Source organism: Mchenga conophoros, linkage group LG7, assembly GCF_057382185.1.
Source record: "Mchenga conophoros isolate Kocher_MC1m ecotype Shallow Benthic linkage group LG7, M_conophoros_male_GT1.1, whole genome shotgun sequence".
Taxonomy (NCBI): domain Eukaryota; kingdom Metazoa; phylum Chordata; class Actinopteri; order Cichliformes; family Cichlidae; genus Mchenga; species Mchenga conophoros.
Window position 1 is genome coordinate 45,537,715 of NC_140532.1, and position 18,183 is coordinate 45,555,897.

General features: G+C 39.4%; 1 protein-coding gene across 1 annotated transcript; it reads right to left on the minus strand.

The window, feature by feature from the left end:
• Nucleotides 1–141: 141 nt before the first annotated feature.
• Nucleotides 142–16,902, minus strand: rab14l (RAB14, member RAS oncogene family, like). The gene is made up of 8 exons (XM_085279655.1): nucleotides 16,754–16,902; nucleotides 10,678–10,736; nucleotides 9,510–9,563; nucleotides 8,668–8,845; nucleotides 6,129–6,195; nucleotides 3,098–3,185; nucleotides 2,646–2,676; nucleotides 142–2,545 (listed from the first exon to the last, which is right to left on the minus strand). The coding sequence occupies exons 2-8, from the start codon at nucleotides 10,727–10,729 to the stop codon at nucleotides 2,368–2,370; spliced, it is 648 nt and encodes a 215-aa protein (XP_085135781.1). The 5' UTR covers nucleotides 10,730–10,736; nucleotides 16,754–16,902; the 3' UTR covers nucleotides 142–2,367.
• Nucleotides 16,903–18,183: the final 1,281 nt, after the last annotated feature.

Consider the following 18,183-nt stretch of genomic DNA (forward strand, 5'->3'; position numbering starts at 1 on the left):
CAGACAGTGTCTTGTGCTAACACGATACCTCCAGCACAAACTGGAACGGTGTGATGCTCTTCGCTTGTAGTAGACAGGATATTAAAAGTGCTCTTCTCATTTGCCGCCACAGATTTTAAAAAAAAAAAAAAGGACACAGCAACAGGTTATGTATAATTTATTTTTTTCTGTCTAGAGTATTTTTTTCATTAAAATCAAAATGTCAACATTTTAAAATCATATACACGCAAGAGAACGCATTTAAATGTTAGCACAGCTCCTTAAAAATTTATACATATGTACGTTTCTTTTTGTACTTAGACAAAAGCAGGAAGTGGTCACTCAAACTGCAGAACAGGTGGGGGACACAGGAAAAAAAAAATAAAATAAAAGGAAGACCCGGCCGGCCCACTTCCCACGATAACAAAGCAATCCCCCACTCCCCAAAAGAGTTAAGACAGCGATGCAGCCCCTCCCATACAGAGGAGCGACGAAGGGGTGGAAAAAGAAAACAGAATATAAACAGAGTGCCCCACTCTCCGCTCCGTTACAGATATAAGAATCAAGGCAGACATAAATAGTTTGCGCATCATCTCAATCCGCTTCCTCACCCCTCAACCACTCGGCAGGTTCAGTAGTGTGCAGACGGGGTGATGGGGGAGGGTGTCTAGTTATCTGTCCTTTACATACATTTATTAATAGAAACTATGTTACAGAATTTTTCCCAAGCATGAATTACAGGCAACCCACTAGCACACCAACTGTACAGAAATTGGCAGAGCGACCAAATAAATTTCTAAATTCAAAGTACAGTAGCGAGGTCATCACCAGTAGTTAAGAAGCAATATATACAGCTGTCCAATCGGGGAAACACTATGGTACAAATATTCGTACTTGAAAAAGGAGACAGATTTTTTTTCTTTTGTCATGTTTCGGGGGGCACACTGCTTGGTGTCGCTTTATAGGAGGCAGAAGAAATGGGCTCTTTAGTGCGGCTTTGTTGATTATACAGGAGGGACGAGTATATTTTTCCACTTAAACAGTCGGGACTTTGCTCCTAATACTTGGCCATTTAAGATACTGTGACCGTGCAGACTACCTCAAGTACTTCAGTTATTTGTTTCAGTAAAATGTGACAATGAATCTAAAAGAGCTGATTTATTGAATCGAATTGAATTCAGAGAGCAGTGTGAAGAGCAAGTGCAGCAAAACAAAGATTCCAGAGTAATAACATTAATAATAAGGCAACAAACAATGACAAAGAAAATGCTGGTAAAGACAATCTTGTTATACGTGACGTGAGGGAGAGTTTGGGTGTGAAATGGGAGATAAAGAAGAAGAGCTGGTGCAAAATAAAAAAAATCTTTGTGTGACAAAAACAAACAAAAAAGTCACAGGGTGGCTGTTGTTGTTAAAGTGTCATTTTAGCTCAGTCTATACAAACACAGACAAGCTGGAAAACACCCAATATTCCATGTAATAACTCAGTGGAGAGGCCCGGGGAATAATCCACAAAGAATTTCTGGGTAATTCCTAGTTTTCTAGACCCCCCCCCCTCCTTCTTCTTTCTGAGAATATCAGCATTGCCACATCTGGCAAAGGACTGTGCCAAAGCAGAGAAAGCAGAATTTAAAAGACACAGGCAGGTTTGAATCGAGACCGCTGGAAAAAGCTCCCTCAACTACACATTCCTGGACACGTGCTTAAGAGCGTCTACCCGTGTGGCTGCTTGATACATGACTTCATCACCATTGCGTTCTGCTCCCAAGCAAATAAGCACGAGTGAGATATCACATTTGCGTGTGCTGATAAAATACAGGAAATGTAACCCATGCAGGGGAGGCGGACTCTGGGAATATAATTTAGTTCCAACTGATTGGTGGTGGATGAAACTTAACGCAGTGTTTACATTTCGCATATAGCTATAAAATCCAACATAAAAAAAACAGTCTTGCTTTATCATTATCGTATGAACATTACATCTATCTAAAGTGTCAGTGACCTGTGTAATGTGTGGTGGATTCTATGATACTATGATGGAGGGAACTAGGCTGAATGGTGTGAGAGGTTTGTGGGGGGGTGGAAGAAGAAGAGTTATCGGATGACAATACACTGATCGAGATTAAAGAGGAGGAGGAAGAGGAGGAGGAGAAGGGGGAGATGTAGTCCACAAAGCCCAGCTCAGCCTGGCCCAAGTCGATATTCACCCCCCTCTGTTCCTTCCCTCCGCAGCCCTGCTCTCACGCAGCACCTGGTGCAGTGGGATGGGGTGTGAATGCACGGAGGTGGTGGATGGAATGGAGGGGATTGGCAGGACAGGAAAGGGGGTGGGGGGTGGGACAGACAGACAGTGGGAGAAATGGGGCAAAGGGGCTTTTTGCTTGGTCATTAGCAGCCGCAGCCTTCCCTCTGGGGCTGTGGTTCGTTTGTTATCCGGCCACCCTGAGGGGCCGAGGGCTTATGCTGAACCCCCGACTCGGCAGCATTCAGGTCCAGGCTGCCATCTTGGATATTCTGGTAGATCTTCTTAGCAGCTTCCAGGAAGGCGTCCTCAACGTTTTCACCTCTGAACAGACAGGGCATACACACAAATGTGAGCTACACAGAAGACGGCTGATCGAATCTTGTTCTGCAGGAACTGGAAAGCTGAAGTTGTGCAGACTTACGTTTTTGCGCTGGCTTCCAAGAACAACAAACCTGTTCAACATAAAACAGACACAATGACTGAGTCACTAAAACACAGCGCCAAGTGTGCATACCTCAAATACCAAGTCATCATTCACCCCCTCTTTTAATTAATATTGCTCCATTTCTCCTAGAATTTACTGTCCCACCAAAGTAAACTGAAAGATGTTAATCTTGGCTTTGCTGCCCCCCCCCCTTTTTTTTTTTTTTTTTTTTTTTTTTTTTAAATAAAGTTCAAATCAAAACCATCTTAGAGACAGATCACAGAAAACTCATTTTAGTGTCAATATTTGTGGGCATTTTGTTAAGAATCCCGTGAATATTATCCTGTTGAAAGTTATTCTTAGACAGATGTAAATGGCTAAAATTGCCTCCCACTGAAACCTTTTTCCACCTTAACCTCCCAGCATGCACCGGTTGACGTCTCGCTCACCGTTCTCCTCGGCAAACTGCTTCGCTTCCTCATACGTAACATCCCTCTGGGCCTCCAAGTCGGCTTTATTTCCTATGAGAATGATCACCTAATGATAAACACAAGGGAAGAGAGTATGAGACGATCCCCTGGACACTTTGTCTGGGAGAAATTTGCTGTCTAATCCTTTGAGAGATAATAAAGCCAAGGGCAATCCAGGAAGACTCCACTACGTTGCTGAGCTAATTTTAAGATATTGATTGAGAGAACGTGTGCTCAACAGGATCCTTAGCAACTGCGATGTAATTAGAGATTTACTGAACTTCTTTCTAAAAGAGTGACAAAATGACTAAACCAAAACTGCTGTACACCACCTTTTACATGCCAATTTCTTTTGCTTTTACTGCAGAATTGTTCAGCACTAGGGCTAATACCGGCAATATTAGGCAATGATAAGAAAATGAAATATCGCGATAGAATATGGCTAAAATGCGCATGCGCAGTGCCTTTGTTTTCATACACACGTGGGAGGGAAAAGCGGATCGTTGAATGAAACAGCTGAACCACAATTGGTTTTTAAAAATGCTGCAACTTCAGTGGTTATGAACTAGTTTGGGTTTCGTCCGTCAGATACACACCAAAGCACAATTTTTGGTGGAGCATGCTAGCGGGCCGTCGTTATTACCGTGTTTTTCGGAAAACAAGGCACACTTAAAACCAATCCTTTGATTTTCTGAAAAATCGGCAGTGCCCCTTATAATCCGGTGCACCTTATGTATGAATTCTGGTTGTGCTTACTGACCTCGAACCAATTTTATGTGGTACACGGCGCTCAACAATCTGTCAAAAAATGTTTTAGTACGACTTTCGTAAGCTACTAAGCCGCACCGCTTGATGGATTGTCGGAGCATTAAGGCTATCGTAGGCAGGAGCCTCGCCGAGTGATACGTACGGTGCTTCAACATAATATTACCGTACTGTGTGTGTATAACTTTAAGTGAAAATACATTGATGGGGGGTTTTTTGCACTAATAAAGTTGTGGAGTTGTAAAGTATTTTGTCTCGCGTCAATTATATCGTCTAAAACCAAGGCAGGCAGATGTTGGGAGTTGGGGCAGATGCTGTGACAACACCAACAGTGCCACCACTTTGTGCTAAAGTATTTAAAATTGGCAAACAGCAGTTCTATTTCACAGCTCAGCGTAGTTTTGGCTTTTGCTTTTGGAAGATGTACAGTCATCACTGCCCACAGTGCTATGTGCACTGAACACTCATTTGTGATTTGACGCTCTCCTCTCTGGTATGCATGCAAACAAGATCAGAAACCACCTGTCAGTGGAGTCAGATCTGCCCGTTTCACAACATTAACACAAGTTTAGAAGAATCCTCATCTTTACAGCTCAGATGAAACACATTTAACCTATTAGACTGATCAAAATTATTCTAATCTGTTATAAATATATTAAGGATAGCTGTATATACTGTTTAGGGACATGAAAACAAATTATTTGATTTCTTTCCCTCAACCTGAGGCACATTCTGTTTCATAGTAAAGGCCTCAGGTTTATCTCCAGTCTTTTTAGTGTTTAGAAGTGGGGTCACTTCCCAGGATACATCACCATGGTAACTTATGCTGAAGTTTATATTAGATAAGAGATCAACTTGTACAGAAATCAGCACCTGCTCACCAATCAGTCCTCTGAAAAAAAAAATACATTATAATTCCTAGAAGATCTGGTGGATCTTTGTAAGAAAGTGAGTTTTTGGGTTGTTTTTTTCTTAGGGACCGTCTAAAGATTTTGTCTCTTTGTGACAAGCATCAAAATAAATAAAAAAATAATAAAAAATGGATGGCTGCAAGCAATGTTACACATGCAAGAAACTCTTAATTTTTTTTTTTTTTTTAAACATGTATTAGTATAGCAATATCACCCCTAACCCTTCAACTTGTTGATTGCATATAAAATTAATTATGAATAATAATTATTATTGATTTATAGGATTTTATTTCTTCTTTACTTGCCATCTTCTTTCACACTGGCTCTAAAAGAGCCTAGTCACACTGAATTTAATTATAAATACTGTCAGATGTTCCGATGAGTTAAAGATGGGGGATTACTCAAACGTATGTAACTAAAACATTTTGGGGGGCAATTTCCATGCTGGCTTTAAGTTATGTAGCACACTGTCACTAACTGCAGTGCTGTATGGCACTTTAATACTCCTATTCATACTGTATTCTTTCACACACTGGCTGCAGAAGCTCTGCTCAGAACATTGAGCATCATGTGTTTAACTTCTTCAGATTTATCTAACATTACAGTTTGCTCTCTGTTAGTAAAATAATTCAGCTATGATACCAGTAAACCTCTGTGTTTGTGACTGATCACATGCTGCCAATACTGCCTCTATGTTTGTGTTCACAACTAAACTAGGTAAAAGTCTATGTTGACTTTAAGTTGATAACCACCTTTGTGTAAATGTTTAGCAGGATTAATAATATTGGTGTAGCTTGATGGATTCACTTCATAGTAAAAGTCCCAGATTTAACAACTTCAAAGTGTTCAGATTCTGTTAAAGTGGACTGTGCCAGAAAGAAACCAAAAACTTAATACTGTTCATATTAGCTTAGTAAAGTTTACTTGTACTCGTCATTAAAATGAGCAGTGGATAACACAGCTCCATACAAAGCCTGTGTATAGTTGTGACTGGATATACAGAAACATCCCTTTTTGCTTTCTGCCATCTAAAATGTGAACAGGAAGTGTCATGTTGCACAAACACACTTCCCTGATGGAACACAGACCTCTGAGAGTGAGAGCAGGAAGGTTTAGAGCTAATCATATTTACCAAGAAAAACCTATTTAAGAAATGGACAGGGCTGAGTGGCTCCAAAAAGACTAACAGGGGGGTGACAAAGGGATAAACAGCATAGCGACAACTTAAAGCAATTAAAAGAAGAGAAATCAATGCAGAAAGAGAGTGGAGAGACGAGGCTGTGGAGACACGTGTGCAGCTTAAGACAATCATTAATTTCAGTGCGTGTACTCACAGTATTGGGGTTGGTGAGGTTTCTGGCATCAGTCAGCCAGCTGCTGAGATGGTTGTACGTGCTTCTCCTGTTTGACATCAGAGGGACAGAGGTTACTATGACGACAAGCAAAGACATAACATCCTGCCATCTCTGAGGATGGATTTGAAAAGAGGCAGCAGCTGCCATATAATACAGGCAACAATAACCATGGAGGAAATCATCTGGGAGTTATGGATACATCTGGAAGTGATACTGCTTTCTCCAGATCATAAGTATAAACTTTATTTATATCAACAGCTTCCTGTGCCTGACGATGCAGCTACCAACTCCAATGCCACATTATCCAAGTTACAGCCTCATTTCCATTTTCCAATAAATGAACCAGTCCTCAAAATTTTATTTTGAGCCATCAAGTTAACAAATTCAGACGCTCTGAAGTCTGCTCACAAGATTTCAGGCAGGTTACGAGACAGACAATTCTGCATTGGTTTCTTGACCTCCAGAGACCCGAGCTCTTGTTCCTGGTACATTTTTAATTTCTCCTAGATAGTGGTTAACACATTTGTCTTGCATGCAAAAGATTTGGGCACAAATGTAGCCCAGCGGTGACAAGCTACTCCATGTGGATAAATAGGTGGGTTGCATCAGAAAGGGCATCCGGCGTAAATTTAGATATCTGTGCCAAATCAAATATGTGAATCCATCCACTAGTGGTGAGCCTTTGGGAAATAAGTGAGCAGCTCAGGGTAACTCAGTCAAAGTAACTCTTTTTGGCTGTGATTAGTTGGACTGATAAGTATATAAACTAAACTTTGCCTTCAAAAGGGAAGTGATCACTTTGTTACAGAGTAATTACAAAGAAAAACATGTCTTCATATGGTAAATGGACTGGTTCTGATATAGCAGTTTTTGACTGAGCACTCAGAGCACATTATACAACGCTCCTAATTCACCCATTTACACCTATTCATGTAATAATGAATGCATCCATCTAACCTGGATATTGCACACCAAAGGATATTTGCCTTGCAGCAGTGATCGAACCACCAACCTTCAGATTAGCAGATGACCTGCTCTACCTCCTGAGCTAGAGCCACCCCATGTAGGGACAATGAGTTTATTCAACAGCATAACACAGTGAACTGAACAGTGCTTAAAGTACTGAGCAGAAAAAAGGGGAAAGTGCAGGAAAGCTCAAATATAATGAGTCCCTATGAACACACAGGGTCTCTGGAGGTTAAAAGAAATAATTTGAATGTTACTTATCCAACACAACCTACTGTCTACACTGGTGTGGCCCATGTTAATAACAAATGTATACATAAAAACAGAAGAATGCAAATGAAAGCCACATCTTTTCATTAAAGGATATGGTTATAGTTAGGTGTATAGTCACAGCAACCATAGATGACAAAGAAAACACTGCGTTGGCACTCATTTAGCCCTAGAGGCCATACTGGAGGTGGTTGCAGTTTGGACAGACATTCCACATGTTCAGCTGTGTTTGCTTGGCATACCACTGATACCATCTAACAGTTTGGGTAAGAAGGTCAGTCGCATGCAGTAACACAAACTATTTGTATTTGTTCAGGAGTAGGTGTGCTGGGCTGAACGGTGCGGTTATCAAATGTTCATGCTTTCCTTTAACTTCCTCTTTCTGCACAATGCACTATATGGCTATTGTGTACACTAGGGCTGCACGATTTTGCATAAAATGAGAATCACGATTTTTTTGCTTAGAATTGAGATCACGATTCTCTCACGCTTTTCTTTTCCAGTATAAATATTTATTGCGCTTATTAACTGCACATCAACTTCGTAACAGTTGAGACTGAACATAAAAACAATAAACATAAAAACAACAAATGTCTCACATTTTGTTGTTGCCGCAAAATGTACTGCTTGAAATTCCGTCTCCACCGTTGCTCGACGCTGCGTGTATAGAGCAGGTAGTGCAACAATAGAAAAATAGTTGCGGGATGGCACTGTGTAGCGTTTGTTTAGGGTGTTGATGATTTTCCTAAATCCCTCGTTTTGCACAGTGTTGATGGGAGCCATATCTTTGGTCAGGTGATAAGTGATAGCCTCCGTAATTTCTTTGTGCCTGCGGGAGTTCGACGTGTATAGGGAAGCGCTGTATAAGGATCCCGTTGTTGATGTTTGGGTGGTTGACCGGGACGGATTTTCTCCTGTCACTTTCTTGTCATCCCTGACGTGCTCTCCGTTGTTTTTTCCCTGCCAATTTTAGCAGCCAGCTCCTGTATTACGTGGTATAAGGCTCCGCTCTTGTCATTTGTTGAGCAGGAAGAGTGAGCGCTTGTTTTCATGCAGATTACGTCCTGGATCAAAATGCGGTACAATCGTCGTCGTCTCTCGTTTTTTTTTTTGTTTTTTTTTTTTTTTTAAATCGTTGTCATTTGGAAATGAGATCGCACATAAGTATGAATTGAGATCGCGATTTTCTAATGATTAATCGTGCAGCTCTAGTGTACACTGTCGAAGCTTCTGTGTTAAGCGGTGACCATGACTGCATCAATACATAACAAGCACGCTCTACCTGGTGATGTCGTAGACCATAAGCGCCCCTGCGGCCCCGCGGTAGTAGGAGCGGGTGACGGCCCTGAAGCGCTCTTGTCCTGCTGTGTCCCAGATCTGGAGCTTGATCTTCTGCCCACTTACTTCGATTATCCTCGTACCAAACTCCACGCCAATAGTATGAGGGCAGTCAGCCATGACTGGGGAGAATAAGTATGTCAATGAATTCTACTGTTGCCCTTACTAATGTTTTTGTATTTCAAGTCTTTCTTCTGTCATCCGTTTTGTGAACTTTAACAAAACACGTGCCTAGTTTGAACTTAAAATTACGTAGTAACAAACATTATTCAATATGTATAGGTCACACATAGCCAACTTGTTCCTACTGTACGGCAGCAGCAGTTGCATCAATAATTAATCGCAGTCTTTAAAGTCATCACTTTGTCTAAACTGCAAACACTCTTGATGTATCAATTTGTTTGAAACTGCCACTGAAACTCTCTTCTACATCACTCCAGTGTGTGTATGCATGTGTGCACTGGTGTATGGGTGCAGGCAGGATGCGATTGTGGACAAGTGAATGAGTAACACAGCATCTGGCTTGTTAATAGTAGCACTAAACAACTGAGCTGAATGGTAATGGGAGGCTGCAGCTGGCTCATACACAGAAGAAGAGACTCTCACTGTTGAGCTCACACTCCACATCTATGCTGCTGACTTCCGCTGGTGTATAAAAGAAATCCAAAGAGATTTAGCCACTCCAGTTAAACCTGGCAAATCTCACATGCACTGGGGCACACGCAGAGATGAAAAGGAGTCAAAAGAAGAAGAAAAAAAAAAAAAAAAAAGCAGGGCAGCACTTACATTTCTTTTCTGTGAACTGGTGAAGCAAACATGACTTCCCTACCCCCATGTCCCCTGTGGAGAGAAACTCAGGTCAACCAAGGAAATAACAGAAGAACAACAGTTCTCTATTCAAGCCTGAAGTGTTGCCCCCATGCATGATGCAGCAGACCCTCAGTGAAAGTCAGCAACTACACTTAAAATTTCATGTGGACTTAATGAGAGAGACAGGCGGGGATAGATGAGTGTATGTGGTCCTGCAGATTTTGACAATAAATGTTTTTTATTGTCGAAAAACATTTTCTCACTAATGGTACATCTATATTATGCTTTGATTAAGTCTGAAGTACTTTTGCACTTCAAAATACCCCCAATAAATTTGCTGTGAACAATATCATACACCTAAGTCATATAAAACTTACTAAAAATACTTCTTAATTTCCAGCTGCGCGTCATGTAGCTGGAGTTGAGTGTTTTAACCGATGCATGAAACTATACATTTTTAGACATAAGTTGTAACAGCCGCCGTTTTCTTTGTGAGTATTTATTACACAGCGTGTAAGCCTGTTCTAACGTTTGCGTCTAAGGTTTATTTTTTAGCACCTGACGGCTCTTTTTTTACTTCTCATCCGTAAATAATCTGCTCTTTCACGTGATTCAGTTTATTTTGAAAAGTCTCAACAGGATCTTGAGCTTTATTGTGAAAGGTGTATGTGGAACATAAACAAGCGGACATGCAATGCTGTTACCGTCGTTATTGCTAACCACAACGCATAAAAACAGGCGCTTGTCCATCCGTAGTGTGGTTATATAAAATACAAGAGAAAGAGAGAACTTTAAGAAATTAATATAGCCACTACAGTGACCATCAAAACGATGAAAAATATTGACGTAAACAGTTTATTTTGCGACACCACAAAACAAACGATAGCGTAAAATGAAACGATAGATGTTTTTATATCGTCATCCGATATATATCGTTATATCGAACAGCCCTATGCCAGAACACCCCCTTGTTAGAAGTACTCAGTTATGTTACCTTCAAAAATGGACTAATATGACATACGCTGGACCCACTCAAAGCCACCATGTAATGGAAGTACAATAAATGTGCAGTTTGTGAGAAGTGCCATCAATATTAGTCACTAGAGAGCCTCCAAACTGCTGGCAATTGGTACTGATCACTTACCGATAATGATGTATTTGAAAATGTAGGAGTAGTTGTACGGTGCGGTGGCCATTGTGGCTCTGAAAGAGGAAAAACAGAAGAACAGTTTAGCCACTTAAACCTTTAACAGAGAAAAGCAACTTTTCCTTAAGAGGGGTCAATACATGTAGATTATAATCATTTGACTTTTACAGTCAGTTTCCCTGAACACTTCCACTAATCTTCCACTCAGATCAGCAAGAGGTTTACTAATCTGGTAAGGTTTTGACTCCATATAAATAAACTGCACATGATGCAATGAATAAGAAAAGACAAAGACAATTAAGCATGGACAGCTCTTTCTCACACCTTCTGCACTTTATGCAAAAACAACACGATGTGTGGATATAAATAAAACAAGTCCTGTAGTAACAGTAATGGAGCCGCTTACTGTTTAATGACTGTGTTACAGGTGTGATTACTGATCTCCAGTAAAAGCTGTACAAATTCCAGCGAGTAGTTACAGGATTAGCATAGTCCTGAAGTGAAGGTTCAGACAGCTGAGAAGGCTGATTACATTCATGACCAAAAGGACTAACTACACAAAAGCTTCAAGAACACAAATAAATTTAACTCATCAGCAATTGAACATGGATTTTTTTTCAATGTTGTTTTTTGTTTCTAATATGAAGGGAAAAACCTGCCAAACACAATTTTGGCGCCAAGCATAAAAGTAAATTTACCAGAACTGTGATCTACATTAAATTGGTTTAGGTTCATTCAAAATACTTTAAATAATAAATGCTATAAATAATGCTTTGAATAAATTGTGTTTATCAAATGGACAAACATAACATGAAAATCCCTATACTCTAATTGTACATAAAGCAACCAGAGGGTACATTTCCATGCATGAACTATCCAACAATACTTTTTACTAGATGGAGGGATATTAAACTAGCAGGTGATATGATTCAAATACTTTGCAAAAGTCTTGTACCACTGCTCATTTCCTTTATATTAACTTTTCAAGGAAGTTTCCAGTGTTATTTTTTTTATTTTTTTTAAGTAGTGTTAAGCAGTAGTTCTGCAGGCTTTCTGAAGGTCTTTTAAAGTTTTTCTTTGGACACTTGCTGCCGAGGCCTGGTCATGTTTGAGGCTTCATTATAGCCAGTGGTGCTGGTGATCTTGCCCAAATTGACAGAATTATGAATGCAGAAAAGTACTGTCACATTTAATAAATAAATAAATAAATAAATAAATAAATAAATAAATAAATAAATAAATAAATAAATAAATAATACGGTCTGCGCCAGTCTACAACACCCTTACTACAGAAAATCACAAATATACTTCAGAGTACTCATATCTACGACAACCTTTGAAGGGTGAGACCAGAGAGGTGATGGATCTTTTTTAACAGTGTTAGAGCTTTTCAGTTATTAGAAAGACTTTCAAGAAGGAATCCCATTACCTTCCTGTCTCAATTTCACTTCTGAGAAGGCTCTTTCAGACTTTCACTCCTTTCCATTAATCTGACAACATCACACACGCACACACCTCTTAGCAGAAATGATGCAGAGAACTAAAGGTGTGGTCGTTTGATTCCACAGTTGCTGCTGACAGTGCTCATTTCCAACAGCGCAAAAGACCTGCTGCATGGGAGGCATAGCACTGAAGCAACTGCGGATGCTTCAGTGTTCACAATCAAACCAGAATTACAACAATTATATTACAACTAGGTCCATTAATAGGCATTGTTAGGATCTATAAATACCAAATACTGATAACAGTAATTACCGCTTATCAACACTACTCACCATATTGTGGTAAAATAAAGAAATAGCAGCAGCTGGCTTACCAGTGATTTTTAAAATCTTAATTACTAGTAAGTAAAGTAGTAAGAAGGTATGAGGGTGTCAGTCTGTAATTATTATTTTTTTTAAACAATCAATTTTGGTATAAAATTCCTTTAACACTAAGGCTAGGCAAGAAAAGAGAAAAAACCAACAACCTTGCCACGCTATTTTTTTTTTTCTTTTCACCAGATTATATTCATGATTATTGATATCAACCACAATATAAATGAAATCACTGTTTTTCAAGCTTAATTTTAATTAATTTAGATGTAAACACTTTTTTTGTCAAAACTTCAACAAATTCACTGTAGAATGTTATACGGGTGTCTGTGTTTATGAATAATATTAAAACAAACAAAAAAGGCACGAGAGTATAGTACTGCCTCTGAGGGGCAGCAAGACTCGTACATGGATCAGATGTGCGACTTGACCACAAATGTGATGTGGTCACCAAGCTGTGTCTCTACGCTCTGTGTGTGGTTGGCAAAGCGAGAACTGTTTATGCCCAGGGAGTTGGTGACAAGGGTCAATTACTTGAATCAGTTGGTTACATCTGAAAATTTCAACTGTGCTTACTGGCATCATGACTTTTACAACACAGGTTGGTTGTTGCATCAGTGATGTCTGCGTTACTCTGTATTTTGTCGTAAGGCGTGGTATAGGAGAAAGTTCTGGGACTGTCGTCTTGTGCTGTGCAGGTAAATGGTCAACTGTGCACGTGGCAAAACGATACTTGCCTTTGTAAAAACATGTTTTTGACACATTTTCCAGTGTATGCTACTTTTCTTTCTTGTCAAACTTTAAAAAGCCAAAAATAAATAGCCAACCTCCACACCACTGAACTCTTTGGACCCTCAAATATACATCCTATCCTATATCATATCCTCATCTTTTGGGCCTTGGGCCAAGTCTGTCAGGTTGTTATGTTCTATAATGCTATTACTCAAGTTTGAACATTTTGTGTTGTCATTTTGTCTCATCTCATTTACAAACCTAATGTACTGTTGTGTACTTCTCATATGCTATTTGCATGAACCTAACGTGATGCGGCTGTTCCAACCACACAACTGGCTCAGCGCAGTGATATTCTCATTCTCACCTTTCGTGTTATCTGTCAAAACATGGATGGAATGAATTCTATACTGATCTCGTATTTCTATGAAGGAAAATTATTTTGTGATAGTTACCTTAATTACTGCTGCACAGTATTAAATCGAGATGCTGCTGTACACGATTGACTGCTGTAGGAGTAGTAAATAATTCAGACTTAATCAAAAGAATAATCATTCAGCAGACAAATGATTTCTCTGTAACTTGCAAAGATAATCTGCCTTAAACCAGTGTCATTCTCACATGAAGTTCAAAGGAAACTATACTGCAGTCAGAGCAGTTCCTAGAAACCGAAATCACAGTGCCCGAGCACAACACAATGCTGGTTTTACGCATGTACTTCTACATCTGCAGATTGGTGACCAAATTTGATTGGTCAGCTTAATTTAAACTCAATCGTTAGAAATGCATGTAGCAAGAGAAAAAGTGGAAATAGAAAAAGCAAATAAATGGAAAAATACAGACAGCAAAAGAAGAAAAAAGTGCAAGAAACAGAATAAAAAAAAATTGAGTACATGGTTGAAATAAAGACATAAGACGCTGCAGGCTACTTAACTGAGGTTGAATCAGATAAAGATATCAATTAAACTTTAGCTTTTATAACAGTAAAAACAATGTTGGGTCACAAACCCTCATGTTTACACATACTCATATTGACTCGAGCTTTGACTGAGGAAAAAAACTAGAAATGTGACAACTGAAAACAAGACAGAAATATAGGTGTACAAAGACAAATTAAAACTAGACAGCTAACAATGTAGTAGTTGTATTTTTCTTAATTAATAAGAGCAAAAGTTCCTGAGTGTTATATTTTCAAGAGATGTAAACAACTCTTAGCGCTAGCAGTGCCTTTGTGACTGTGTTTCTGTGGGTGGTCCAAGAAAAGATTTGGCACAGTCTTCTGCAACTTGACCTGTGCTTTAGTGTTTAATCACACCACCAACAAGCAGCTAACTACAGCAAAAAAAATAATATATATAAAAAAAATGTATGCATAAACTTCCTATTTATAAATGCCCGTATTCTATCCAGGTACCAGACTTGGGGTTGCTCCATAGAAGTAATAAATTACACAGTACCTTTTCATTCGCTCACTATTCACATAAGTGAAGAACCTTTGTAATGAAATTAACAATATAACTGTAACTGTAAAGTGATTACTGAATTTAGTACAATAACACATTATGTTACTACATTACCAAAAACGTAATCTGTAATCACTGGTGGATACCTACATTATTTCTACATTGTGGTGCATTATCAAGTCTGAAATCATCGTGAAAAATCACAAACACAGTAGACACAATGTATGTTTACATTTCATTAATCCCTACAGTGTGATTCATGTGGGTAAAGACAAAACATAACATTGCACTTATGCTCCACACCATGATTTAGTATAGGACCTTAAAGCTGTCACACCTCACTACCATCCTTTTAACTCCCAACATATTGTTTCACACACTCTTTTTCTAGGCTCTCTGCTGTCACATGACCCTCATGTGGTCTCTCTAGCTCCAAAGTGATGGCCTGTTGATTTTGCACAATCCCCAGAAAGAGCAAAAGTAAAATGTGACTTGGCTGTGACATTCGACTTCATTTTACACCCTTTTTTCCTCCCACCGCTACACATGGCATAGAAATAAACCCCATGAGTATCAGTCAAGGAGAAGGCGAGTCAAGACCATGTGACCAGACTGCAGCCTCAGCACTTCTCCTTTCCTGAAGCTTTCTCTAGAGAAACAGGGACACTGCCTTTCTTCCTCTCAACAGACATTCCTCATAGAGGCAAAGAGATGATGTGATTTCAGGAAATCATGACACATATAGTCACACTGTCTCCGTGATGTTCAGACCCACCACTCAAATCACGTGACTAAAAAGAACGTGATACCCCATAGCTATTATATACACTCTTGAAGGACGCTACCGCGATACAAAAATGAGTGACGTGTTTACATGCTTACAGTAAAACAAAAAACTAAATATTAAGTAACGCGGTAATAATTTAAGATAATGTCCACTAACACACAGTGCACTAACACCAGAAACAGAAATGATGCAGCACTTTAAATGTCGACGAAGGCAAAGCTATCCAAATTTCGACCATACAAAAGTTACCATCGTTAACTCAATGACCAATTTTATTTATTTATTTATTTATTTATTTTAAATCGTGTATGCCTGCTCTTTGGAAAAAGGACACCCAAATAAGAAGCTAATACACTACCGGCTAAGGGATTAGCATTGCAGTACAGGAAAAAAAATCGCTTTGTTACAGTTATTCCTACACAAAAACAAGGAATTAGACGGGCCAGTCAAATCCATCGTCAAACCCGACTTGGATATCGGAGGTTGACCCTTCAATATGGAACCCTAACGAAATGCCTGTTTCTTACCGACGGCGACTAGCTTAACGTTAGCTTGACAACCGGCAAAAATGACAGCGTCGCTATGACTAAATCTCTGAGATTAGATTCCATGCGTGAAAAAAAGAGTGCTGCTACGAAGCGGAAATGGATATAAAACCTGATACTGACTTGAACAGACATTTAGATGGCAAATTCAGATAAATATACGGCCTTAAATTGGATGTTTTGACAAACAAGTTTGCGTTAGCTAGTCACTTGCTAGCTGACAGAGACGGATAACAACAAATCCCATAAATCAAAGCACATAAGCCACCTGCCCTCATTGCCACACAAACAGCTGATTTAAATGCATTATTGAGTAAAAACAGGTTCAGAAACGCAACCTGGCCTGAGCCCAATTTCATGAAAAATGCCTCAATACACTAAACTAACGAAAGCTAGCGACAGTTTTAGCAGGCTAGTTTGTCAGCTAATGGCAAACACGTAACGCGTTATCTTGTTATTTCAAGAAAACCAAGCCCTTTGTCGTAAACAGTAGCATTTTTTCCATAACCGTTTAATATGTGATGCCTCACAATATTGGACTTAGAACCCAACCTTGCATTAGTCATCTGTTAGCTACCATCGTTAGCTTTCCACCTAGCTGACTCCTGGAAAACACAAGAAAGCTTAACACTTCCAAGGGTTTCTTCGTTTAAATATCAGTTTCTCTACATTTATTACACATTACACGGGCGTCTATGAGTGCAATCAAATACCCCCTTCTTCTGTCCTTACCAGATATTAAGTCTTTTGCGCTTTGAGCTGTTCACAGGAGGTATGCAGGTTATCCTGGCTCAAGTATGATCTGTCTATCCAAGATGGCTGCTCACGGCACAGGGTTTCCTCTGCTCTATACAATGGGCTTCTGGGACAAAGAGCCTCGTATGCGGCGATTTGCAACTTATGCACTGCCTCCTCGAAGGTAATCACCTTCACAGGTGTATTCTTGCAAAGGTTACTACTCTCGTAAACTGCTTAACAGGGAGCAATCGTCATGTCACACTATGAAATAATCACTTTGGTGAAATCATGAGCCACTATAAGAGGGAAAGTTCAAAATTTTAGCAAGCTTCATCTGCCACCTGAGAGGTTTAGGCTTGTGGAGTACGCTCAAATGCATCTGGTCAGCAGATGTTAAAAGAGTTACAACAGCACCATCAGCACACAGCAACACAAAACAATACTAGAACTCCATCGAGGGGCATCGCTAAGATCTTGAAACACTGTGGACTTAGCCCAACCATGAAATCATTTGATTTTCACTGGAAACAGTGGCTTAAATATATTCTTACAATATGATTACTATATATTTTATAGTAAAGTTAATATAAAATGTCAGACACTGTGCTTCACCCTTATAACAATTGGCAATGTTACCAGCGAATGGCCTCCAAAACCCTAAAACTGCACAACACAGGCCTTCACATCCTTTCACAGCAGAGTTTGCAAGCCTATCCAAATCTATCTATTTAGACATATAACACTGGCCTCAAAAATGTACCATAAGTAGGGGCTCTAAAAATACATAATTTTGATAGATGCACAAAAAATAGAAGAGTAAAATAAATTAAAAATTGGATAAGAAAATAATTCAGCAAGATGCATGTTTTTCTTCTTTCATGTGATCTTTGCTCTGATTTTTTTTGTTTTGTAGATGACAGTTTGTGTCAAATAAAACATGTGCTATAATTATATATTATCACAATATATGTAAACATATAACTCTCCTACCTGAGCATCCTTCAGTTTTTTTAAGACAGTTGTCAATATACTAGGTGAACTGTTTTGTTGTTTGCGCTGGGTATGGTAAATGGACAGGTTCTTAAGCACGTCATACAACATGCCTAATTCACTCATTCATTCAAGCACTTTTTTTGCTATGCGTAAGTGCTTCTGTCTAACATTCTGACACATTCACACTCTGATGGATGCATCAGAGAGCAAGTTGTGGTTCGTCTCTTGCCCAAGGATATTTGGCATGCAGACTGGAGGGATCAAACCACCAAACTTCCCATTAGTAAATGACCTGCTCTACCTCCTTTTTTGCTCTTTTAATTTTTGCTCTGATTATTCTGATCAGCACAATGGTGCAGTGGATGGCACTGTGGCATCACAGCAAGAAGGTCCTGCGTTTGAATCCAGCAGCCGACTTGGGCCTTTCAGTG